Source organism: Linepithema humile, chromosome 6, assembly GCF_040581485.1.
Source record: "Linepithema humile isolate Giens D197 chromosome 6, Lhum_UNIL_v1.0, whole genome shotgun sequence".
NCBI classification, from domain to species: Eukaryota; Metazoa; Arthropoda; class Insecta; order Hymenoptera; family Formicidae; genus Linepithema; species Linepithema humile.
In genome coordinates, this window is record NC_090133.1 from 391,181 (window position 1) to 417,557 (window position 26,377).

Sequence of the window (26,377 nt, forward strand, 5' to 3'; positions counted from 1 at the left end):
GATATATGAATAAATTATTTTAATATAATTTTATAAAATATTCTATATATTTTTTTGCAATCAACGAACTAAACGTACAATAGTTTGCTTGCTCTCTGGAGCATGAATCTACCTACAATGCAATCTTATTAAACATAATTTTATGAAAAGTTTGGAAAATGGGAAAGTGTTGTGTTCCTTATTGTAAAGGACTGGGAACTTTTAGCTTTCCAAGAGATGAAAAGCGTCGAGCTGCGTGGGGACGTGCACTTGGGTTTCGTTGTTCAACATCATCGAGGTCAAAAAGGTTATGCGCTCTCCACTTTGACGACAATGATATTATTGAAAATCGAGAAAGTTATTGGACAGGTAATCATTTATTTATTTTTGTAAATTTATCAACACTTTGTTCTGTAAAATATATAACCTTTTTTTTTTTATTAAGGAGTTCGGAGTTCAAGAAGAATGTTAAAGCCTGATGCAATACCCTCACGAATGTTGTATTTACAACCGGAAATACCAGGATCGTGTATAAAGATACGAATTCGGAAACCCTTGTTTAAAGCAGATTCATTGCCAGTATCCAAATCTTTAGGAGATGACAAAGAATTTTTATGTTCAGAGACTTTTCAAGGATGTTCTATAACGGAAACCTCTCCTCAAAATTTTGAAGAACACAACAAGTTGACACTTTCTGAATCAAATAATGGAAATATAGAACAAACAAATTTTCATTTGGAATCCTCACTTTGTAAATTTATAGAAAATGAACAAAATAATTGTTGCCAAGAGAAAAGCCATTCTGAAGCATCTCTTAATAATGAACAATCCGACTTGATATTAGAATTGGCTGACTTTTATTCCAATTTTTGTATGCAAGTAGAAGAAAAAGAAACACTCACTATTTATCCATCTGATGATTTATCATCAAATGAACCAACTGTTATAATAGATACAACATCAAATACTAACTAGAATGTACAAATTAAAAATAAGGTTTACGAATTATCTAGTGCAGTCACAGAACTAGTGAATCTAATGGGTTGTGTAATAAGTAATTTCGAAATTTTCAATAGAAAATCTATTGAAAAATCCAAAATTACTTATTACACAATCCAATATTATACCTAACGACTTTTATACATTGATTAATTTTATTAATTCATTATTTATTTGATTTTATTTATATTGTATTATTGTATTATATTTGTATCAACCAGCTAGTCTTTGTTAAGTTTTAAAGATTGCAAATTTTTATATACCAATGAATTTTAAGAAACAGTACACAACATATACATATATCCATTGTGACATACACATGATTGAAATTCCATTGAATGTTTTATTCCAACATCTCAACATTATTTTTAGTAACAATATTTTGAGCAATTATAAAAATAATAATATAATGAAAATGTGGAATAACATCCGATGGAATTAAGTTACTATTCTTAATATATAATGATAGTATTAGCCATAGACAGTTTGTGATGTAGTCTTGTAAGAAAATGTCAAAAAGATGACAATGTTATGGCTGATTATAGTATCAATATTAAAGATATTTTTGTTCTACAAAGCTAATAATATACGTCGCTAATAATATGTCTAATTTTTTAAGAGCTAGACACTAGTTACCTGATATATTAGTGTTAGTAAATAAAAAAAATTGTTATATAAAAAGATTATTTGGCTTGACCAAAATACAATATATTATGTGCTCCAGTAAATATATAATTATGTTAATATTATCTATATAATGCAACAAAACTGCATATTGCAGATAGTATTACAAAAGTATTTATGGTAAATTGCCCGTTAACTGTGATTTCCCATTTATATATATAATTTATTAAATAATATAACATGTTACATCATTGTTACATATTTAAATAAAATTTTCTGTTATAGTATGAAATATATTATATATGCAATGTAAATATAATAAAAATAAGCTACAGATAAATATATTAATAAATGTATAGAATATATTTACATCTACATGTTAATACATGTGTTATATACAATATGTATATATGTGTATAAATAATAAATGTGTAATATATATAACAAGATTTATTTTAATTGATTTTTATGTTTCAAATTGCACAATACATATAACATGCATAACTTTTAAAACATGTAAAAATCTTTTTTTTTTCTTTCAAGTTATGCTAATTAATAAGATTAAGAGATTCAACAAATATAAATATTTCTGATAAAAGTAAAAATAAGAACTTTTCATACTTTACATTTTCAAATAACACATTCCTTCCACTTTACAAAAAAGAGTTTACAACCTTTGAGATTGATGTAGTTAATGGATCTCTACTGAAATTCTTGTATTCGGTTCAATTAGGTTAGGTTAGGTTATGTTATCCTTGGTTATGCGGTAAAATATAATCTCAGTAGAGAGAACTGCTATTTTAAATAAAATAATACAAGGGGAATTTATTTTAACAAAATGGCACGTCTAGTTAATAGACTGACGTTTGAAGAATTGATAAAAATGCAAATTGTTAGAAAGCACGGTAATAGAGCAGCAGATCATTGGGTAAGTGCCTTGCACACAGTGCATTTTGTAGCTTTTACAGTACAAACTTGTGCAATCTTAACTTTTATAAATAAATATATAGTATAAATTATCATTTATATATACTTATAAATTATTAAATTTATATATAAATTGCACAAATTAAATTTTTTTTGTTTTTATATCTTTGTCTTCTTTTTAGGCTGTAATTAGAAAGAAGAAAACGCACACAGGCAGAGCACTGAAACATTTCGATGAATTCTATGGAAATGTCTATGGAAAGTCATGGAACAGTATAAAAACTGCACTATTAAAGGAAGAGCACAAATATATGGCTATTGTAAATAGCTTCAGTGATATAGATAGAATAAAGTCAAATTTAGAGGTATGTCATTATTGTAAAGTATCGTTGAATTTTGAGTAACATTCTATTATTTTTAGTGTCAAGGTGCCATGAACCTCAAAACAATCTATGAAGCTTATAAAGAACAGATTGATTCAAATCCACATAAATGTAATAAGAAAAAGGAACGACAAACAAAAAATTGGAAAACGGAATCTTTGATTGCTGATACTCAGCTATCAACAGTACAGTCACATTATCCAGATTATGTGTCATCACCAATGTCTCTAAGCACACAAAATGAAAATAAAGATATAATAGCAGAAAATCAAGCGTTACAGCCTGTAGAAATGAAGCCTATTGAGTCAGATTTGAATGAAGTAACGATAGATGAAAATCGAATTGTACAACCTAATGCTGGTTTGAGTGGGTTGTACGAATTTGTACCAGCCACAAAAATTAAAGGTAATTGATGTTACATCTTGAAAACAATAATTAAATGTTATAATTTGATATGAATTTATGTCTTATTTTTTAGGTATGGAGGACTGGATATTAGAGTCACAACACTATGGCTACTACAAAGAAGGTGCAAATTTTTCAGTAAACATTGAACAAGAAGGAGTACTTACATTTCCACAGTATCTCAATATATATACATATGAAGAAGACAACGATAGCAAATTTTTATCACCAAAGAAAGGATCTACTGGAGTTTTAGGTTAATTTTCACTCAAATTTTTTTCTAGAAAAATAATTTTAGACATTTTTCAAAATTAGTTCTAGATGAAAGGTTTATTCTAGATATTTATTTTAGATAATTCTAATTTTATTGTAGATATAAACATTCTGACTTTGTTATATAGATTATTATCTCCTGGATGGTGCTTCTGTGTTGCCGGTATTGGCTTTGGACTTACAGCCCGGCGATGTTATATTAGACATGTGTGCAGCGCCAGGAGGGAAAACCTTAAGCATACTCCAGACTCTCATGCCACGTTTGATAGTCGCTAATGACATTCAAAAGTCCAGAGTGCAAAGGATTCACAATATTATAGATCAATATCTAGCCGGTATTGGGCAATGGCACGACAGACTATTTGTAACACAGCAAGACGCGAGATTTATCGACGACAAAGACATGTACAATAAGGTAACATTTGGCCAATTTACAATATTTTTAAAAAATCTTATGATTAATTAATAAGTGAACTCATTTTTAATTTTTTTTATCAATCTAAATAGAATTATATGTTCTAAAACTAATATAAAAAATATTCACATTTTTAAAAATTGTTACCACAATGCGTAAATAACATAAAAATAAAGAGCATCTAAAAAGTATCAATTAATAAATTAAAACTTTTATGATTAATTATAACTAATAAAATAATTATATTGATTCAGATTTTGGTGGATGTACCGTGCACCACAGACAGACACGTCCTACACTCGGAGGAAAACAACATTTTCAAGCCACAAAGGATACGGGAGAGATTAAAAATGCCTGAGTTGCAAGCGGAAATTTTAACGTGTGTATAAAAATTCGACATTCTATACAGAATTATAAATGTATCCTGTTGTTTTCCTCTATTATATAATTTTTGTTATAGTAATGCGTTAAAAATAATAACAGTTGGCGGAACAGTCGTGTATTCTACTTGTTCCCTCAGTCCTATTCAGAACGACGGAGTCGTCGGTATGGCGCTGAAAAAGGCCTGGGAGGAAACCAATTCAATTATGGTTGTAAAGTAAGTATCTTTTGTATGTATAATAGTAAATCATTATTTACTGCAATTTTACATTAACAATGTTCTTTTCTGGGACAGAGATATGAAAAAAGCATTGGATCCATTGAGATGCCTTTATAAATTCGGCAATTTTGGATTAAAATACGGTCATATCGCCATTCCTACACTTGGCAACAATTGGGGTCCTATGTACTTTTGTAAGATAATGCGAACGCGGTAATGACAAGTGCTGCAAAAAACTTAAAATCTAAGAATGTTACAGGCATTAGTTGTTATATGTAATAAATAATTATTATTTTGTACATACAAGAGACAAGTCTTAATCTTACTCAAATTGCTCAATCCTACTCAAAAGTAAATATTAAAATGAGACATTCGGTATATAACAAATGCTTACCAAAGATGCTTCATAATACAACATAATGCAAAATTGTAAGAACTTTACTTTGCATTATTTTCCTTTAAGGGTAATGTCTGATTACTCGCCTCTTCACCAGATATTCTGATTTTGTTCCACGGTTGCTCGTCACCGCTCCCAAAAATGGTATAAACCAATATCTCGATTATGTATAGAATGATCGTTACGAGAAAAACAATCCTCCACGCTTCAATGGTTTGCTATAAACAAAAAATAATTTAGTTTGCTGTAAATAATAAAAAAAGTGTTTTAATAAAATGCGCCATTCAAATTGATAAGAGTTAATGAAATAAAGCAATAATTGAATTAATTTAACAGCCAAAAGTATATTTCTTTGGAAGTAATTATTTCATTGTTCTTTCGCTTTGTGTCCTCTAAAAATTTTGCTGATTTATTACTTACATTTCTATGTGTTAACTGTCCCACGAACACAGGAACGACGAAACCGGGTATAGTGGCAATAACATTCGTCATCGCTACCAGACTACCGGCAAAGTTTGGTGCGATATCTATATGGTTTGCTAGAAAGCCGCAATACATTCCACCAATGCAAGCCACTGCGATCGTCAATAGGACGACTGCCTTTACGCGATCGCAACCGATGTACGACACTTGTATTAAGCATAACATGGGTACGAGGGATGCTGTAATAATTTATGCAATTATAATTGCAAAATTACTTTGAATTGCTGCATCAAGTACACGATTTGAATGTTCAAATTTTGACAAATCTTTTTGTAATAATTACTTTTAGTAATAAAGCGTTTTTGTTTCTCAACAGTCGGAATTAATATTAAACCTACCAAAAAGAGTGCCGATTTTTCTAGACGTCGTTACCGTAATCAAATCTCTTTCCTGCAGGATGGATAATATCTTGCTGAGAATTATAGTGAAGAGCCACATGCACAAAAACGGGATGGATGATAATGCAGCGTTCTAATAAAGAAAGAAGCAAATTAATTTATGACGTGTTAAATTGTTCACTTTGCAGTGAATCTCAAATTAGTTCTTACCGAGCTTATGTCAAACTTCAAGATCTGATTCATAAAAGTGGGCAATTCGATAAGTAGCATATACCAACCGAAATTGCTGCAGAAATGGGCAATCAGAATCGCTAGGAACGGTTTAGAACGAAATACTTGTCCCCACGGAACCTACAACAAAATAACCGAAAAAAATTCAAAAAATTAAAATATAATACCGGTTTCTGATTACCGTTTTGGAAACATTCTTCTTGTCGTATCCTCCCAAAGATGTAATGATGTAGTTCTTCTCTTTTTGACTGATGAGTTTTGTCTGTTCTTCCGGAGAATCCGCTATCATTAAATACCAAGTAGCACACCAAATCAGACAGAGTGTACCTTCTACATAAAAGATGGATTCCCAATTGAGATTTGCAGCCAGAAAGCCGGTTAATAAGATGGAAATTACAGTGCCGAGTGCCGTTCCTGAAATGCATTTTTATTAATGTGACCCATGCATTTAATTTACACAATAGAAATTACAACGTGTTCGAGAAGTTGTAAGAATTCAATGCGTTGTAATTTTTGTCAAAGTTTAATCGACAGAATAATTTCTCGGTTTACCTGCATACACGATCGAAGTAATGACGCTTCGTTCATTCGGTGGTGCCCACTTGGAAATCATGACATGCATAGCGGGAAACGACACACCCTGTAATTTAAATAATCGCAATTACAATCACACAAAATATTAGAATACAAGTCGATTAAAATAAAAATGTTAAAAAGAATTAATTTACGCAAAACTTGTATATTCGGGGTTTTTTGGATGTTAATTTAAATCTGTGGTAAAAATTTATAAATTCTAAATCGTATATAATAATTCAATGTAGCAATTAAACATTTGAACAATATATTTGATATAAAAGTTTTTCAGGGAATTTTAGGAACCCTTTTAAAAATGGAGATATAATTCAAGAATAAAAAAATTTTTAAATCCAAGGTAAAATATTTTATAAAATTTATACATGCGTCATTAGCATTTGAGAAAATAATGTAACAAATCATTACTAACACCACCAATTCCTTGAAGGAATCTCATTGCTATAAAAAGCCAATGATTGGTACGCGCAGCGATGGGCGACAGTATAGAAGCGACGAGATTGAGCAAGACCGATCCGTTCATCACCCATCTGGCTGACCAAAGTTCTGCCAGTCTTCCGCCAGGTAGCAAAGATACCGTATAGCCCCAGAAATAAGAGGATAAAATCATGCCCTGAATAAGCTCGTCCCATACAAATGGACCATCCTAAAAAAGCGCGATTAAATTTTTTTCTCTCTTTTTACTAAAGATTTCTATTCTGGAATTACTTATATGTGAGAATCTTGCATACGTAAATCTTTTGTTCATATAAAACATCGTCATACCTTGCCTTTAGTCGTTGTAACGTTCGAGACATTATCAAATTGGCAAACATCCGTGCTCACTATTGCGGAATCCGAAATATTAGCTTCTGAATCATGCAATGTGGATAATTTAACGGCAGTATGGTTCACCATAGCGACGATTGCCACACTGGTGTTGACTTTAAAGCCATAAAGAATAGCAAGACCGATAGATCCCATTATAGCCATCAAGTATCGAATTGGGAACAGTGTTCTATCTTTTCCAGTGGCTAAAAATAAATAATAATATCATCAGTTAGAGTTCTTTTTCACGAAAATATTGGTGAAAGACAATTATTTATTTTTATCATAATTATTATATTTTCAATATTTTATTACTTTTATCTTTATTCAACTGCGAGAGTAAGTAAAAAAGTAACGATATACATTTACAGAATCCAACTCTTTAAAAAAAAAATCCATTAATTTTTTTATTCTCCCTCGTATAATGACAAATTTATAACATGCGAATTGAGCCTCGATCGTTTGAACTCTTATATATTTTTATCCGCATGAATATTTTTTACGATGAAAAGAAGAATTTTGAGAGCAAATTTTCTACACTGTATCGTAAATGTACTATTTTTCAGAATTTCACAGACGCTTTTTATACATGTAGCATAAGTCGAAATCGCAATTCATTCGAAGATGCAACTAAAAGATTTTATTTTAAGAATGTTTATGGCACACGCGTTTAGTACACAAGCTATCGAGTTAAATGCAATGTTCTTTTAATGTTCCGTACTTTAATGATAATCGTAATATTCCATTGCCAATTAAATTGAAATATATGTATGTACATTATTCGAATTTAATCTAATCTTGCGAATCGAAGTATTGTCCATATGTTCAATGATAAAGAAAAGGACTTGTATGCACTTGCATAGCATTGCATCATTAGAACGACCTGTGATGCGATACGTGATGTAGTAAATATCAATTGGAAATCTATTAATAAGAAAATCAATTAAAATTACATGCGTTTGAGAAAAATCGAATAGAGGACGAATCAAGGTCACATGAGACATCTTTGAAGACAATTGCGCTTAATACTTTTTTAAAAATAAAATTATGCAACATCTATCACGCGGATTCGATTTATAATATCTTCCAGAAAATTAACAGAAAAATTACTTACTATTAGAATTATTTTCCACAGCCATCGTAATAATAAAATGTGTCTTTGATGCTTTTTCAAGATATTCAAAAATTTCTCTCTGTAACAAAACTCCACAAAACTTAACAGGCAATTTTTCTTCCTCAAATAAATACTTTATATCGACTTGATGCTTCGTTTGTTACTTGTCACGGGAGCTGCATAGCACTGAAAGCGACGAGAAAACCAAAAAGGTTCTTAGACCGACTCCGGGGGATGCGGAGTGTACTCCTCTTCTATAAACACCCGTCGTACGCACGCATGCGGGAAAAGGAAAGACTCCATGAAACGCACGTTGCTCTTGTACTTCCTCATTGTTAGTCATTGACCGGCGCAAAGGCAGCAAGGTATGATGAAATTGCATCATTTATATCGTTTTGCATTTTTCAAGAAAATATTCAATTAAAAATCGTTATTTTACTCATTTCTTAACTGTTCAAAAAGAAAAGTTCTGTTACCAAAAATAATTTCTATGAAAAAACAATTAAATTTCCGTAGAGCTTGTATATATTCGAAGCGTTGCGGTTGCTTTTTGGTCATATTGTATTTTATTTTAAGCTCGCTTTTGTTCACAATGCTGAATGCAGGAATTTTTTTTATTCGAGTCAACATTTGAAGCTGAGCGAACATTGCACGAGTTCGCGCGACATGTGAGATGGAAAAAATGTCGAGCGTATTTATAAATTTCTGATATATACAACAGGGATTTCTCTATACTATATTCTTTCATGATCCTTACACTCCTGTTTGTGCGCGAGCCGCCAAAAACATTATAGTAACGTCATCATGAGCGCAAATTCGGAGGCTGGTGATCATCTTGACGAGATCTACGACTGGATCGATCAAATCAAGTTTTCTAGGCCTAAACGAAATATAGCCAGGGACTTTTCCGATGGCGGTAACGAGAAAAGACATTCTACTTTTCAAATAAATTCATTGATCCTTTATAAGAGCAAATAATTTACATATAACATCGTTAACACTTTACTATCTTTGTGGTCCTACTTTCTCAAGCACTATTGAGCTCTAAGGCAATCATAATGATCAAATGGAAAAATGATTATTATAATAAACATTTATTAATAAAACAATGAAAAACATGAAAACTTGTTTTCAGTGTTGATGGCAGAACTGTTGAAACATTATTATCCTAAACATGTGGACGTGCATAATTATGTCGCCGGAAACAGCATTGCGAAGAAGATCGACAATTGGTGCACTCTAAATCGGAAGGTGCTGTCAAAGATCAACATGAAACTGGGAAAAGACACGATTCATCAATTGGCGAATTCTCAGTCAGGGATCATAGAAAAGATCCTTAGTGATCTGAGAGCTAAGGTCCTGAGGGATTGTAACGCAGACAGAGAATCCTTGTATTCTGGCCATGAAGATAGTAAAGGTATATTAACTCCCCTAATAATTTTTATTCTTTATTCAAAATGACAATTTCAAAATTTCAGATTTTTGTGATTGTAGATTTGAAAAACTTTGAATATACAACTTTACATAAATTAAATTGTTTTTTCATAGAAATAATTTTTGGTAATAAAGCATTTATATTTCTTAATAGTTGAGATATTTTAATTATGACTAATAATTTTTCGACTCTTCTCTACTTTCTTTTCTACTTTTAGATTCTTATTAGTAAGAAATTAAAAACTCTGAATAATTCTACACACGATTTGCAGAGGTAATAAAGTCCGTTTTAAATCCTGAAGAGATAACAAGCAAGACCGTTCCGCGGCACATTTTCGCTCGACTGAAACAAGAATTGCAGGAGAAAAACGACACAATCTCCATGCTGCGACAAAAGATTTTGCACCTGGAAAGTATAATAAAACTTAAGGACCAAAGGATCGAGGATCTCACGGTGCAGATTACAAGACCACCAATCGAGCGAAACGTGACTACTCCGCGTCCTTATCTTATCGGTAGCGAAATCTTGAAGCTACATGCCTCTACTAAATTGTCGCAATGAATCTTTACAATGTACACTGACAACTTTGTTATGTAGTATGTACAATATAAACAAATCAAATATTATAAAACCTCTTACAATATAACACTAACGTGTAATTATAATATATTAAGAAATAGAATAGTCGCATAGTAGTCAATATCTGCAATATCTCTCGATCTTTCAGAGTTTTCTCGATTTCTCGATTCGTAAACTGTGAATCATTAATTTTTAAAGAGTCGCAGAGCGTTATGAAATTTTGTAATTAGTATCATGTTCGGAAGCAAGTTTTGTATTAAACATATACTGGGTTACTTGCAGTTTTCTAATCCTTTCAATTTTACTTTTCCTAAAAAAATTAGAAAACTTTGCGAACAACTCAATATATTATTTCTCAGAGCAAAATTTTTATAATTTAAGAAAAAACCAATGCGACTCTCTAAATTAATAATATAGCATTTCATTTTAGATCATATATAATGTATTTGTAACTTTACAATAAATTGTAGGAATATTATAGTTGCTTATGTGGGTGGAGATACCAATATTACACCATCGCCACGCACAAATAGCATCTGGATGGTCCTCTTTTTTTGGCGATAGATTTCCTCATATGTTTCTTCGTCGATCTCCACTATATTTATGATTTCTTCTACATCTCCCAATACCATGTTCAAATGCTGGTCAAAAGCCTAAAATGACGTCAACTCATATAAATTAGTTTTGTTTACATTTTACTTAATTTTGATTTAAATATAATTAAATTTAACAAAACAAATATTTATTGTAGGATTTCCAAACTTTCTATATAAAATGCTAAATAAAAAGCCAAGTGATAAAAAAAAACAATTTACATGTAATTTTCCTCGGAGTTCTCTCTCGTTCCTCATTTTGACGTAAATTCGCTCCTCCAGACTTAATTTAATGAGATCTAAGGGTTCCTTCACGTCTATCGGCGGCAACTGTTTAAAAAAATGCAAGGTTATGTGAGGAAAGCATGTAACAACGATCTATACAAACTTCAAACTTACCTGCTCCGATTCTTCAACCATTGCGAATTTTTTTAAATCTCGCAACAACTGTGTAATATTTTATACAAATAATACAATCAACAAATATTCACCACAATTATTTAGCCCTTGACAACTATTCAGTAACTGTTAGCAAGATGCATATGACATGGTGGTGAAAGACGTAGTGCTGCCGTCTGGACATGGAATTCTGATCTCGGCGAACTAATCCAGAGGTAACCCCTGGAAAACACGAGAGTTTGCACATTTCCTGGTATATTCTTAACTTTTTAACAAAAAGGAAATGTTCAAAAATGTATTTGTGCGGGCGCGCACGTACATCTGTATTGATTAGAACTTATCAATCTGTTAAGACTTACCAATCTATTTACTGATAACTGGAAGAAAGACATGAAGATATTGGAGAAATAAAAGTCTTTGTACTGTTTTTTTCTCCTAGCATTATCTACACATTGTTCGCTACAAAAAAAACATGAAATTGTCGGAACAAACCACAATATGTTATTCTAGAGTTTGTATTTATTGTGTTGAAGTCTTAATATTCGTTCATAATTGACAGGGACGGTGTGCACTCGATACAGGAACGATGACAAACGAAACTTTGAGTATCCTAACATTGAACTGTTGGTGAGGAAATGCTGAATAGAATTTCTAACTATATTTTACAAAATTCACATCTACTAATAATCTTTAATTGACATTTCTTTTCATACATTTAGGGGCATACCATATATTTCAAAAAACAGAAACATACGTATATCTGCTATTGCGGAGAAATGTGCCAGCAGAGAATATGATATAATTTGTTTGCAAGAAGTCTGGTCTGTCGATGATTTTAAGGCAATAAAGGCAAAAACACAGGAAGTATTGCCCTACTCGCATTACTTTTATAGGTAAAGCATAAACATTTGGATAATTGTAATTATTTATATGAATTTATTTTAGATACATTAGTATGTACTAGTGCAGATTAAAACCTTTGTACATTAAATTTATTTTTAATTATAAAAATATAACAAAAAAATGTCTAACATATTTTATTAAATACAATTCTAGTAAAAATTATATTAAACACCTCTCAGATATAGCCTACTTACCATAGGTATGTTAAATCAATTTATGTACAATATTTTAATATGCACTAGTGCATTTAACTGTGGGATTTACTACAAAAATATCTTACATTTTTGTTGAAGTGGTGTCGTTGGATCAGGTATATGTATCTTGTCATGGTATCCTATTCATGGTGCTATGTTCCACAAGTGGCCCTTGAACGGTTACGTCCACAAGATACACCATGGAGACTGGTTTGGTGGTAAAGGTGTCGGACTTTGTAAAATTAAAGTTCGCAATATGAATATTAATGTTTATATTGCACATGTACGTTTGTCTAATGCACTTTTTTTTTATTATATATATATATTACTTCAATTTTTGTCAAGAAGGGACACTTTTTCGTTATTATTCTTTGATGATACTTAATTACGCACTCAATGTTATCCATTTGCGTGATATATTGGATTGTGCAAAGTTTTTTAGATTTTCAAAAGTACATTTTTACAAACAGAGCTAGAAAACTTTTCAAACAACCCAATAGATAGATGTAATATATATAATAACAAAAATTGTAGTAATTTTTAAAGGATAGAATCTAAAGAAATAAATAAAATATTATTTGTTGTTTTTACCTTGCAGTTACATGCAGAGTATAACAGAGAGAATGACGAATATATGGCTCATAGAGTGCTACAGGCGTTTGACACTGCTCAATTTGTAAGAATGACAAGTGGTGGTACGGATGCTGCGATATTAGCTGGCGACCTTAATACCGAACCACAGGATTTGGCATACAGGATTATATGTGGTGTAGCTGGTTTAACAGATGCATGTCCGAACAGTGCTAGTCATAAAGGGACCAATGAATGTGCCAATAATAGTTACACTAGCTCAAAGCTTGCTCGAACGAGACCAGATGGCCAGCGAATAGATCATATTTTGTACCTAAGCTCAGAAAATATTAAGGTAAGAGTTTTACGCTGATGATATTTGTCACATACTGGAACATAAAAGTTTGTTAACGTAATTAAATACATTTAATATATAAAAAAATATTTTTTAAATCAATTTTTTCAATGTAGTGTCACGCGTCCAATACATTAAATGCATAATTTCCAGATTGACATTACAAATTTTGATCACCCTTTGCCAAATCGCGTGCCGTTTAAAACCTTTAGTTATTCAGATCATGAGGCTGTTACGGCGACACTCAAGTTCACCGAAGGTAAGTTATATGTTTAAAGGTTTCGCACATATTTTTTTTTTTTTTTTTTAGTCATTAGTTTTAATTTACACGTCTGTTTGCAGGTAAACACAGCGTGAACGATCTAGATGTGACAGATTCTTTGAAAGAAGCGATTGGAATTTGCGAAACTGCCTTAAGAAGCGTCCAGCGTCAACGCTTTTGGTATCTGTTGTCTGGTTGTATACTACTTATTCCATTAATTTGGTCTATTGGATTAAATTGCACGAATACCTCGCTAGGTATAGACATCGGTTTAAATATAGTACGTATCCTTTTAACTGCGATATTATGTTACACTCTATTTATGAGCTCAATATGGATTTGTATAGAGAAAAACGCTTTAAAAGCGGGATGTTCAGGCATAGAAATTTACATGAAACAGTTGAATAACGATCAATGTCGAAGCTGAACATCAAATTTTTACAATAGTGCAGATGTTCCTAAGAATTAAAAATATGTGGATTAAACTAAAACAAAAAAAATTTATTAAGTTAATTAAAAAAGAACAGTTATTTACATATTCTTCAATACAATGTTTTGCAACATGTCAAACATTGAAAAAAAGATGTTCCTTTCAAGTTTGCATTTATATCGTATACTTTAATAATATATAATTTTGTTAAATAAAATTCAGGATTAATAGTTGGACATTCAAAACTAAATATTAGGATCTAAGTTATAAAACCACGACACCGATAATTAATAATTGGTAGATGTATGTTTTAAGTTTTCTCATTATTGATGACAAACTGTGATGATTCAAAACGGATAGATATTATTTCAAAACAAACAATTGAGTATTACAAAAAAATAGTATGAACTGATCGACCAATTATATGCATATCATTCAACATGAATCAACGATATTACAGTAAAATATATATCTATTTAAATATTCATGCATATATGTGCTTCGATCCTAGTTATAAAATTGAAGCTTTATTTAATCTTCAAATTTAGCTTTTCAAACGCCATCGCGTTTGGTTTATTAATACAAATTGCGCTTCATATTTCTATATTGATGCTAAAATACGACATTGAATAAGCATTTACTATACACGCGTAATATGCTTGTGAAACTTTTGATAATATTTGGTATTCAATATCGCATTGTATATTTTATTATATTATAATACAATGATATAAATAAATGGTTATTGCTTTTAAAATCTACAAGCTCCATGGAATCTCTGAATATTGGGAATATTTGTTAGTATAAATGTGTACTCAAATACGTCAGATATATTAATTCTATATAGTCCTTAATATATATGCACATATATATCACTCTTCTTAACCAAGTGATTATATATACAGTTTAAATATATAGAGCAAAATATGGCTTCTAATAAATAACGCTTGTATATGAATATGAATATATATATAATTGACTAAGCAGTGTGTAGCCAAAGGAAATAGTACAAAAGCTCACAACACGAGTGTTTGTCATGCTGCCTAGCTTTTATAAATTTTTCTTACATGATATCTTAAAAATATGTTTCGTAATAATGGCAATGCCTTTTCTTAGACTCTTTTTGGTTTTCTTGTTTAATACTTAGGGCAACTGCTCGACATAATTTTTCGGCACTAAGCCTGTTTTACCATTCAACGTGCCTTCCAGCCAACCCGGCTCCAAAGAGGCCTTAACTGCAATAATATATTTTGTTAGATTCTTTTGTGTAAAAATTAATATTCTCCACAGCTTACCATTAGTGATAATTTGATTTGGTTCAAACGATAGTTCACCATCATTTTCCGCCATACACGCATACAAAGTTCGTACTCTCCTGAAAATGCAAACTGTAAGTCTCAACAGCTGAACATTACGTTCATAAAATACTTACCAAATACCTGGCACTTGACCGGGACTCGAACGTCCACTACTGGGTGAAGTGTTAATTCTGTATGACACGTATAAAATTATAATCAAGAAAAAATAACACTTGGAGATAAAGTATACACGCTGAGAAATGCTGGGATTAAATCAACATTGTTCGTTAACGAAAAAGTTGGGCATTACTTACGGGCATATCGATGACGAGTTACTACGTTGTGGATAAGCCGTGGGATAATGCACGGATATCATGGCACCACGTTTTTGTTTTATCGGTAACTCACTCGTAAATGGATGAGGATCCGATGCGATCGATTCGCTAGAACTGCTCGTATTACCGCCGCTCAGAACTGTGATAGAAAAACAGAATTTTTGTTTACAGGAATTTTCACCCTGTTGCGGAATAACATAGGAGAGAAAAAGATTTGTGAAACCTTTGTCGGCTGAATGATACATGAGGTTGGCATTAGTCAATTTCATACGGCCGCCGCTACCGACACAACTGCTACGACTGTCGAGATACGATGGTATACGATGACTCGTACTTTCGAGATCATCGTAATCTCCGTTATTCCTTTCATCGACGATAGACGATTTATTAATGACTCCTATAGGCTGACCATCGTAATAGGATCTTGTAACAAGCTGCAACATATATAACGTATCGTTAACACTTTTAAAAAATAAACGACTGAACGATAAGTCATGTTAAATGATTAAAACTCACGTGCGCGTGTGACGACGTAGGTGCAACTGTTACCGTATTGTGTAATGGATATCTTAAATATGCTGTTCCATTACCGGAGGAAGCTGGACCGTTTTCCACATTCACGCATTGTGATTTACTTGGGAGGACAGCGGCTGGCAACGCCGATTGCGCTGGTAGTGCGCGCAAAGAATCTTGAGGTGGTCCAGCTATTATTCTTTCGCAATTCTCAATCAATATTTCCACAACGATATTGTAAAACTTAATGTCCATTATAGAGGCTACCGTTTCCTCCTCCGGTCGTAGCAGAGTCGGACCGAAACATACTGCTAAATTCCCCACGGTCATCAGATTTTTATCACTTTTCTTTGCCACACTAAAATTTTATTTTATTTAAATATCAAACAAATATGATATAACGTAAGAGATCGACTCTTAGTCGAAATAAATAACCCTAGACACATAAAGAGTGCTAAATTCGATATATGAATAATAATTGTATGTCTTACGTGGAAAGATGAGTAATAAGAAGGATTAACATGTTGAAGTTTGCTTTAGGCAGTCTATAAATGAGGATGTGTATATCATTTATCCGAGTTTCTTTCATCTCCTGTTCTGTTAGACGCCAAAAATCAAGATAAAACTTTAGCTCTTTTTACAATTATTCACAAAAAGTACCATAAAGACAAGAGGTAAACTGCTGATGTAAATTGTGTATTATTTATCAAAAATTGAATTTCTAAATTACTAATCATGCGTCTCATCTATTTATCCTAAATTTGTATACCATAATTTCCTCAGTAGTTTGCCTCTCGATAAAACTGAGATCGGTGGAGAGAAGAAACAAAAAGCAACAGAGAACAGACATTGCCGCACGGAGCCTCTTTAATCTCCGAGTGGTTGTAATAGCAAAAATAAGACAACATATTATCAAGAATACCTATACGCACTCGCAGCTGTAATGAAGCTGTTGTAATATCGGAAGGTCATTAATGGCTCAGACAAAGTTCTCAAGTAAGTCTTGAGCGCACTAGTGATAGTTTTACTCTCCCATTCGAAACGATCGTTTAAATTGAGCTTGTCTGTTTTCCTCTTATCAAGTCCCATAGACAGGAGTTTGTTTACTTTGGAAGCAACACCGACTACTCTGTATAAACCTTGTTCTTCAAGTCCTGTCAAGTCGATAAATTTGATTAATTCGAATATTAAGTAATCAGAGTAAAATCACGAAGGAAAATCACAAAGTTAAAATTTCATTACCTCTATCTTCGAGTGCTGCAATACACTTGGATACAAAAGTAAAACCAGTTTCGTCCAACGTTGTTTCTTCAGATTTTGCAGAACAACCTAATCGTGGACAAGTCTGCAAGATATTCAACGGTTACGCGCAATTCCACCCGTAAAAAAACTAATACTAGTAATAAAGATGACTGTTCAAATTTTGCATTTATCATTGATTTGCATTAAAATACTTACAGGTTCCTTCCCATCCATAGCGTCCATCCATAATTTTCTATCTTCCTCGGAAAGTGCTTGGAATGTATATGTTACATTAGGTCTGGAATAGAAAAAATAAGTTAGATTTAAAAGGGAATTTATATGCTTCGATTGTATGCGCGATACAATGCAAAATCGTATTAAACTTACTTATCGATGGCTGTGATGTCAAAGCAAAATCTTTTTTCAATAGTATCCGATGTTCGTCGTATGCAAGACGCTAGGGTGAGGGTCTCCTTGCTGCTCTATTGAAAAAAATAAAAATGATTTCTATTATATTAAAATAATATTATATATTCAAAATTGGAAATTATTGCAAAAATCTCTGTGACATATTAACGTATAATGCTTAATTAGTTTTCTGTTTTTGCTTACAAATTTTCCCGTCAGCTGATTGTAAGGGATCATAGTAAATTCTTTTTTATCTTTTTGATATGTGCAATATTGTTTTGTCCATGTTGTACCAAATGCCTCTGCAAATAATCATGTGTTGTTAATACTATGTACGGCAAGCTATATTTATTTCTATATAATATGTAACATAATGGATTAATTTACATTCGAGTTATCGAAAAAATCAATTTCTACAAAATACCTTTTTTACACTAAAACTTACTTTTCTCCATTAAGAATAGATAGCCTTCGCGGGAGTGTAATTTGTTGAGACCACTTTCTACTGCGGACTACAAAAAAAGATAATGGCTGAATAAAAGGTATACTTCATACAATAGCAATAAGCCATATTGTTTTGTAAAAATTCGCGAAAAATTAAGGGAAAAAAAAACAAAAATTCTTATAAAACGTACCTTTTTCATGTCCTTCATTTTATTCATGAGTGATTCAGTTTTATCCCGGGTAGCAAGGAAATTCTCTCTAGTCTTGCGAAACACACGCACACACACAAATAAAAATCGCAATTAGTAAGCTCTTATCCATGCTGTTATCAAATATATTTATATCACACGATAATTTAATTGAAAAAAGGTTACACATTCGATACTTAATAAATATAATTTATCTACAACTCTCGAGCAGCACCGATTCCGTAACTCAGAAATTGAGAGAGAAAGAGAGAAAGTTATTGAATGTGTGTGTTTAGTATATTTTAGCACTCTATGTTTAGTACTCAATTATTTTACACCATTTCAATGTACACAATGCAATTGTACATAAGTCAAACTTGTTTTACTAGCGACTGTATGCGCGCTCTTTTTGCAAATACGTAAGCTGTTAAATTATTTCGTGCAACATTGGCTAGATCAAGTGAGAAATGAAAAAATCTCAGTGATATTAGAAGTACTCAGAAATACTAACAATAAAATAGAATACAAACATACATGTTAGTGATGTTTGATAAGATTCTCTTGCATATAAACACACAGTGATAATACGTAAAAAAATTCTACAATAATATTATCTTTCGTAGCAATATATTAACTTGAAATAAAGATATGGGCTGAATAAAATATTTTCTTCAATATTATTCAAACGTATTTAAGCAATTAAAAAGATGGAAAAAGATTAATTATACCAACCTTCTGAATTTTTAATTGTAGCTCTGTCATATAAGGTTTAAAGTCTTTCGCAACCTCGTGACCTTGATGATAGAATGTCAGCCATCCAAACATGAATCCCAATAACTAAAACATTTCATATTACTAATTGTACTGATTTATCATTACCATGATTTTATATGCACTCATGTTTAACCTACGTGTATAATGATAAAAATTAATTAAACTATTCACTATTACCGTTTCGACAAACTCAAACTTTTTCCGCTCTTGAACCTCTTGCAATAAAAATACATATTCTAAGCTAGCTTGAGAAAAGTGTCTTTCAGCCATCTCCAATGTCGCATCAGCCTATGTATAAACATGCACATACAATATGTCAACTATTCAATAATATACAAAATTTTCTAGTTTTATACATCGTTAGATCATACCTCTTGCAATACATTGTCTTGTTTCTTAGTAGATAAATTCAAGTAACGTTCTTGACTTTGACAAAATTTAATTGTTTGTTTCTCAAATTTCTTTTTACCATCCTGAAAAGCAGAAGCATATGTGAGATGATTAAAATTGAAATTATTCAATAAACATATTTGAAATAAAGCCAAAAAACAGAAAAAAGGAGAAAAAAATCTTACCTTAACTCCTCCAATATGTTCCTTTCTAAAATTTTCCAAGGGTAGTATAATTTGATCATATGCTCGTTCCAACTGGAAGAAGTTATTTAGTAATAGTTTTTATAACAAAAGTTACTATAGAGTTTATATTTGAAAATAATATATCACAAGTTACAAGCAAAATATCAAATTTTATTAATAAATATATATATATATATATATTTCATACCATGCGATCCCTTTCATCCTCTATAGATGCGATAAGTTTACCAAATTCTTTCAGACTTTGAGATATGTGAGTTTCATCCTCAGTTTGGCTCTCACCGATACACTCAAAGCTAAAGTTTTGTAATGTTTTGGAAAAGGCTCTCTGTGCTCTGGACAAATCTATAAAAAGATATTTATATTATTAATAAATTTAACTAATATATTAGAGTACTTAACTAACATATTAAAAGACTAGGTCTTGTGCCATTAAGAAGACATATGTTATCTTTTACAATATGGTCTTTTTCACATCTTTTCAGTAGAAAATAACAAAATGAGCAAAATAATATAATTAAATACTTTATCGTTGAAGAATACTGTACTTTCTAAATTGATAATCAAAAATGAAGATAAATATGTGCTGTTACAACATTTATATCTTTTTACAGATAAAAATGTAATATTCCGGTAGAACTTACTTTTTGCAGCCAATAGTAAATCTTTGACCTCTTTAACGAGCCGTTTAATCTGCTGACTGGTCTTCTCCAATTCACGTTCGTGATAATGCAGATTTTCACGGAAGTACGGACTGTCGGTTAAACAATCCGTAAATTCCAACGGTTTAAGGCCAACACCCATTCTCGTTTCGTTTTTACGAAGATTCAAGAGTCATGAATATGACGCGAGAAGAAGCTGAATTTGCCCGCGTGAACTCGCTGTCACCTACGATTACCCGCGATGAAACGTACAACCACTATCATCACTGCGGGATTACTTGCGCAGATTCGCGCATATTCGCCATCATTGAAAAGGCAATGTATCCAAATATTTTACCGAATTTAATACTAACTTTATATATACGTACATTTCATACATTACATTGGTGCCACAGTATCCAAGTTTACTTTCAACGATCCGATAAGACCAAAAGCTCCATGTCGAGTGGTATATTTCTAGAATTAAATGAAGGAAAACCGAATCAGATGAGATCATATGTGCTTATTATAAAAGTGCTCCGATTCACGATGGGTGTGAAAAAAACAGATTCTCCCTCTAACAGGCTCTTTGTAGGAAACGTTATGTCAAATAGAAGAATGAGATATAATGCATGAAGGTTTATTCACGTAGAATGCATGGCTGTATAAATCGTATGCACAGAAAAATCAACTAATACGTCATATGCAAAATATACACTGCATTTATCATTCAATGTACGACATTTGACGCCTAATAAGTTTTCCAAGATGGCATTAAATTAAATTCCTAGAAAATAAATTTAGTCCGAAATGCTACAAGTTATTTTTGACTTAAATAAATAAAAAAACTCTATAAAATTATTCTTACCAACAAAAACTGCTATGTGTGAAGACTTGTTCACACTATCTAGAAGCTTTCTCCGTAACCAGCCAATCCGTTCATGCGGCAATGTCAACTTATTGGGTGTTAATTTGGCTAGCCTGCGACGCAAACAGTTAACCTTACTCCTTTCCGTGGTGACGGCCAGTGAGGAGTGCGACGGGCTAATCGTTGTTTGCATTACGACACACCCTTTAAATGCTCGTCTCGTTTATTTTCGAGAAAATCCCAGCGAGGTAGTGACTAGGACACGTTTTATATTTACGTCGACATCGGCCAACAAGATTTTGATGTTTGTCGGCCTATAACCAATTTACATCACGGCACAATGGTGAGATGTTTAGTCCTTGCTTGTCTGCTTTTGTCGTGCACACCTGTGAATGAATAACTCTAGCAGTTATTAACATTTTTTTATAACGGTCTTATTTTCTTAATTTATCATTGTCAACTTTTTTTCCTCATTGCTATCACTACTCGATTCATTTGATTGGATATGTCGAAATCTTGGTATATTTTAATAAAAATGCAATAATTAGCAATATTAATAATTATGTGAATCATACATTCTGTTTCTATTTCTCTACCGCATTTTTTTTCCCTTACATAATTATATATTATTTATTTTAGACGGAACAGCAAATGGATTGTGCATTAGATTTGATGCGGAGATTACCGCCGCAGCAAATTGAGAAAAATCTTAGCGACTTGATTGACCTGGTTCCTTCTTTATGCGAGGATCTACTATCCTCGGTAGATCAACCATTAAAGATAGCCAAGGATAAGGAATCTGGCAAGGATTATCTCTTATGTGATTACAATAGAGATGGAGACTCCTATAGGTTTGCTTATTTTTAAATGGACATTCCAAGTTGTATAACGATAAAAAAAAATAGTTTTTATGCAAATGTAATGTTTTAAAGATCTCCTTGGAGCAATACTTACGATCCACCACTGGAGGATGGCTCCATGCCTTCTGAACGCCTGAGAAAACTGGAAATAGATGCCAACCATGCTTTCGATCAATATCGAGAGCTTTATTTCGAAGGTGGAGTTTCTTCGGTGTACTTGTGGGACTTGGATCATGGGTTTGCAGCGGTGATACTCATCAAGAAGGCCGGCGATGGTTCCAAGAAGATTAAAGGATGCTGGGACTCGATACATGTGGTGGAAGTGCAGGAGAAATCAACTGGCCGTACTGCTCACTATAAGCTCACATCGACAGCTATGCTCTGGCTGCAAACCAATAAGCATGGTTCTGGTACAATGAATTTGGGTGGCAGTCTGACGCGTCAGGTAAGTTTTTTGTAAATTCTATACAAAAGTAAATATTCATAATTTGTACTCACTATATTAAGTATTTTTAAAATCGCTAAAAATTTGAATATAAAGTCTACAAATTTAAATTGATTGATATATCAGATTACTTAAAGATCGATGGATTACAATTTTTTTTAAATTACAATATTTTTAACTTTGTCACATTTTAAATTTAGCGATATTTTCAGTAAAAATTCTTATACATTTCTTAAGCTGATCTTCATTCGTTTACTTGATGTTCACATCGAAATAGACGATTTAAAACCAGCACACTTTGTATGCACACATTCATAATTGCAGGTGGAACAAGACGCTCAGATTAGCGAAACGTCTCCTCATATCGCGAATATTGGCAGAATGGTCGAAGATATGGAAAACAAGATACGCAACACGCTAAATGAGATTTACTTCGGTAAAACAAAGGATATTGTGAACGGATTGCGATCGGTACAATCCTTGGCTGATCAGAGACAGCAAGCTGCGCTCAGGCAGGATCTTGCAGCTGCGCTGCAGAGGCGAAATGCTAACAATTGATCTTGCGAGCAGCAGGAAAGCTTAAATTATGATTACGAATAGATTTTATTGTATTTTTGATGATCCTTCGATCTTACTTGGGATCTTTCGATTTTTACAGACGTCTCTTTATATTTTTGGAATTTATGGAATCTTCAGATTCTTAGAAATTCTGAATTTTTTGCTACAGTTTTCGGGTTTCTACCCAAGAGTCTTAAAATCTGCTTGGAAGGTCAAACCGTATCCACAAAACTCATAAAATCCTTGGAATTGTTGTGGTCAGTCTAAGTTATGGAACTGTGTATGACACTTATTATCGCGCTTTGTTGCCTAGAGAGAGAATTGATCGTGGACGCGTTGATTAAACCTAAACAGTATGAAATACTTTGTTTAATTTGAAATAAAATAGAGTTTATTGTAAATATGTGAGAAAGGTGCAACGCGTTTTAGAACGATAAATTAGATAAAAGAAAACGATGTAAAAAAAATGGCAGTTATAATCAGTCAGTTATAGCCTAACCTTTATTATAGCCTTTACTATGTAAAAGAACCTCGAAAACACACATTTAACAATCAATTCTTCCTTTTAGTTTGTATTAAGTTTGACAAATACGGAAAGAATGGTAACAAGTCCGTAACATTTTCGAGAAATATTAATGTATATTCAACTTGTACTGTTTAGGATTAAATTTAAAAGCGCGTGATTAAGCGCGTAATTAAACGGTATAAAACTGTTAATATGAAGTTGTAAGAGAAATATCGCATCGCAGTTGTAACAAGAAATTCATCATTTACTTTGTAAATGAGAAAAACTTGTTGTGAAAATCACATATAGAAATTATAAATTCTATTCATTTATAATTATTCGTATTTAAACGCAACAATAAATTCTTTAAATACGAGGAAGCGACCGATTTTGAAGATTTTTGTACCGTCTGGATATATCGAAGAATATATCCTGTTTATACTATTTAAAATGAAATTTGAAGAGTACAGTTAATTCTCTAAGGGACAGTATAAAACGATTTATTTACTTAAGAGTCCAAAAGAAACGGTTGCATTTGTTATAATAATGAATCCATATATAGTGCGCAAATAAAAGTTTTCAGATTAAATTTTATTTGTTTATATTAAATTTCATTAAGTATAAAAATCTGTCCGTACCATGGATCCTTGAAGCCATAGATTGATACCTTTATTACCAGAGTTTCTCATACATACATGGCGTTACAGGATGTCCTGGCATATTTGGATCTTTGATACTACAGATCTTTGAACTGTAATAAATTATTATGATGATAAAGATTGCCAGTACCATGAATCTTGTATCTCGGAAAACTGATGGTTGTCACGAATTTTTCTTTTACTCCCATTATCCTTGGATCCCTTCACACATCGTGTGTGTGTGCGTGGTGTGTGTGTGTATGCGTGTGTGTGTCTGTGTCTGGCTGTGTGAGATGTATCAAAGATTCTTGGTACTGTAAATCTATGAACTCTCGTGAACGACTGCGCAACCATACATATCGAGAATCTCGCATATTCTAGAATATATGGGCGCTTAGATTGTTTCTCATAATGAAGAGACACGCAAAAATACTGCGGGCAGAATTTATAAGTACGTAAAGAAAAGAAAAGCGGTTTTTGTGTTAGTGCCTTGAATTACATCACCGATTGTTACTCGTAACTTATATTCCTTTCGTAATTCTACTATTACATGAATTAACTTAATGACATAATTTAACACTTTGCAAATTTCGTATGATGGCAGTGTGTGGACGAGTCAGTCTAAGAAAGGACTAAAAAAGACGTTACCATGTCGCTCCTGTGAATATTTTTTCTACTATCTATACTATTTTCTTTTTTTTGTTTGTATTAATGCTGTTTTTCTCTCGGTTATTATTAACAATCGAAAGAATTATGAGCCTGGTCCAACGTAGCACACATAGATTACAGACGTTGATTTATTTCTCATATTAATTAATTAATTAGTCGATATTCTGTTTATTTAGATTATAATGGATGGGTTTTTTTTTCGATTTTAATGACGTTGCAAAAAATCAGAGTCATCAAGGAAGGCGCGCTATTTCGGGTCCTCTTTTATTTGCTAAAGGTTTTAAAAACAGGATCCTCTGTAAGATATACCTTTTCAGAATAAGTGCAAGGATAATTATTAGACGTATCGGAACTTACATATAGATACACACACGCGCGCGCACACACGCACACACATGTAAAATTTCGGGATTTCGTATTTATTTGTTAAATAAAGGAACTTTGTTAAAGGACATTTAATTGCTAGGAACATATATGGGACGATAATCTTAATGAGGTTCGCGGATGCATAAATTCTCGCAGCAAGTTGCAAGCAATCTGAATGTTTCAAAATTTTGTAAAAATTTTGAATATTAGACAAGGAATTCTGCAGGAAAAAAAAACGGAATGCTAATATCGCGAGGACACCATGCCAGCAAATTCAAAGTCACCGGTTCCATGAGAAAAAAATGTATACCTTCCAATGATAACTGTGATTACATCTTTACAGTTAATTATTTGTTTATAATTATTCCTAATTATTCAGACTGCACTTCCGGAACAATTTTTTTTTATACAAACGATGACACGAAATGGAAAGGATGCAGGGGAAAGATTCTTCACATACATTTGCAAGTTCACACAAGGATCTTCCATTCGCCTTCATTTCTTTACACTAATTATAATTTCTGCTCTAACGTTTACATCGTCTAATTAAAAGTTAACTTGTTGATTGAAGGCGGCTTGTTTAACCTGTTCTGAAAAATGTTTATTAAAACGAGATATTACAACGAAATGTGTAATAAAGTGAGCATTCATAAGCCAATTACAGTCTCTGAATATGACACGCCGGCATCACGCCGCACCGGCCATCTCAAAATGCGCAAAATATCTTGGGCGATGCTTAAGA

The 26,377-nt window shown here is 32.2% G+C and overlaps 7 protein-coding genes across 11 annotated transcripts; 4 read left to right on the top strand and 3 right to left on the bottom strand.

Moving 5' to 3' along the window:
* The first annotated feature begins 54 nt into the window (after positions 1 to 54).
* l(2)10685 (5-methylcytosine rRNA methyltransferase l(2)10685) lies at positions 55 to 5,666 on the top strand. The gene is made up of 9 exons (XM_012368478.2): positions 55 to 348; positions 425 to 2,530; positions 2,712 to 2,894; positions 2,951 to 3,317; positions 3,391 to 3,573; positions 3,719 to 4,005; positions 4,260 to 4,384; positions 4,466 to 4,603; positions 4,682 to 5,666. Exons 2-9 carry the CDS (start codon positions 2,441 to 2,443, stop codon positions 4,821 to 4,823), a joined length of 1,515 nt encoding a protein of 504 aa, XP_012223901.1. The 5' UTR covers positions 55 to 348; positions 425 to 2,440; the 3' UTR covers positions 4,824 to 5,666.
* MFS3 (major facilitator superfamily transporter 3) lies at positions 4,622 to 8,782 on the bottom strand. Its single transcript, XM_012368477.2, has 10 exons — positions 8,568 to 8,782; positions 7,412 to 7,659; positions 7,059 to 7,292; positions 6,608 to 6,695; positions 6,237 to 6,469; positions 6,035 to 6,175; positions 5,825 to 5,957; positions 5,424 to 5,665; positions 5,001 to 5,221; positions 4,622 to 4,832 (listed from the first exon to the last, which is right to left on the bottom strand). The coding sequence occupies exons 1-9, from the start codon at positions 8,590 to 8,592 to the stop codon at positions 5,045 to 5,047; spliced, it is 1,521 nt and encodes a 506-aa protein (XP_012223900.1). The 5' UTR covers positions 8,593 to 8,782; the 3' UTR covers positions 4,622 to 4,832; positions 5,001 to 5,044.
* Positions 8,783 to 8,814: 32 nt separating this feature from the next.
* On the top strand, positions 8,815 to 10,698 carry LOC105673110 (sperm flagellar protein 1). Its single transcript, XM_012368479.2, has 4 exons — positions 8,815 to 8,932; positions 9,362 to 9,483; positions 9,703 to 9,984; positions 10,274 to 10,698. Exons 2-4 carry the CDS (start codon positions 9,372 to 9,374, stop codon positions 10,561 to 10,563), a joined length of 684 nt encoding a protein of 227 aa, XP_012223902.1. The 5' UTR covers positions 8,815 to 8,932; positions 9,362 to 9,371; the 3' UTR covers positions 10,564 to 10,698.
* Positions 10,699 to 11,000: 302 nt separating this feature from the next.
* Positions 11,001 to 11,716, bottom strand: LSm3 (U6 snRNA-associated Sm-like protein LSm3). Its single transcript, XM_012368476.2, has 3 exons — positions 11,574 to 11,716; positions 11,397 to 11,504; positions 11,001 to 11,234 (listed from the first exon to the last, which is right to left on the bottom strand). The coding sequence occupies exons 1-3, from the start codon at positions 11,592 to 11,594 to the stop codon at positions 11,067 to 11,069; spliced, it is 297 nt and encodes a 98-aa protein (XP_012223899.1). The 5' UTR covers positions 11,595 to 11,716; the 3' UTR covers positions 11,001 to 11,066.
* On the top strand, positions 11,648 to 15,051 carry nSMase (neutral sphingomyelinase). 3 transcript variants are annotated; one of them, XM_012368474.2, is made up of 7 exons: positions 11,648 to 11,788; positions 12,133 to 12,200; positions 12,293 to 12,466; positions 12,770 to 12,953; positions 13,269 to 13,595; positions 13,749 to 13,854; positions 13,938 to 15,051. In XM_012368474.2, the coding sequence occupies exons 2-7, from the start codon at positions 12,160 to 12,162 to the stop codon at positions 14,282 to 14,284; spliced, it is 1,179 nt and encodes a 392-aa protein (XP_012223897.1). In that variant the 5' UTR covers positions 11,648 to 11,788; positions 12,133 to 12,159; the 3' UTR covers positions 14,285 to 15,051. The 3 variants fall into 3 exon arrangements, with proteins under 3 accessions (XP_012223897.1, XP_012223896.1, XP_012223895.1); XM_012368473.2 differs by having other exon boundaries at positions 11,724 to 11,826; XM_012368472.2 differs by lacking the exon at positions 11,648 to 11,788 and adding an exon at positions 11,853 to 11,992.
* On the bottom strand, positions 12,768 to 20,889 carry Graf (GTPase regulator associated with FAK). 2 transcript variants are annotated; one of them, XM_012368467.2, is made up of 21 exons: positions 20,730 to 20,889; positions 20,273 to 20,430; positions 20,065 to 20,136; positions 19,861 to 19,962; positions 19,667 to 19,777; positions 19,448 to 19,552; positions 18,719 to 18,790; positions 18,529 to 18,595; positions 18,288 to 18,385; positions 18,063 to 18,157; positions 17,892 to 17,973; positions 17,676 to 17,778; positions 17,366 to 17,587; positions 16,925 to 17,030; positions 16,437 to 16,791; positions 16,144 to 16,354; positions 15,900 to 16,059; positions 15,720 to 15,776; positions 15,583 to 15,662; positions 13,262 to 15,522; positions 12,768 to 12,902 (listed from the first exon to the last, which is right to left on the bottom strand). In XM_012368467.2, exons 1-20 carry the CDS (start codon positions 20,887 to 20,889, stop codon positions 15,431 to 15,433), a joined length of 2,508 nt encoding a protein of 835 aa, XP_012223890.1. In that variant the 3' UTR covers positions 12,768 to 12,902; positions 13,262 to 15,430. The 2 variants fall into 2 exon arrangements, with proteins under 2 accessions (XP_012223890.1, XP_012223894.1); XM_012368471.2 differs by lacking the exon at positions 18,719 to 18,790.
* Positions 20,890 to 20,921: 32 nt separating this feature from the next.
* Positions 20,922 to 24,551, top strand: cpb (F-actin-capping protein subunit beta). 2 transcript variants are annotated; one of them, XM_067356953.1, is made up of 4 exons: positions 20,922 to 21,062; positions 22,234 to 22,445; positions 22,527 to 22,899; positions 23,224 to 24,551. In XM_067356953.1, the coding sequence occupies exons 1-4, from the start codon at positions 20,922 to 20,924 to the stop codon at positions 23,455 to 23,457; spliced, it is 960 nt and encodes a 319-aa protein (XP_067213054.1). In that variant the 3' UTR covers positions 23,458 to 24,551. The 2 variants fall into 2 exon arrangements, with proteins under 2 accessions (XP_067213054.1, XP_012223898.1); XM_012368475.2 differs by lacking the exon at positions 20,922 to 21,062 and adding an exon at positions 21,710 to 21,937.
* The last annotated feature ends 1,826 nt before the right edge of the window (positions 24,552 to 26,377 follow it).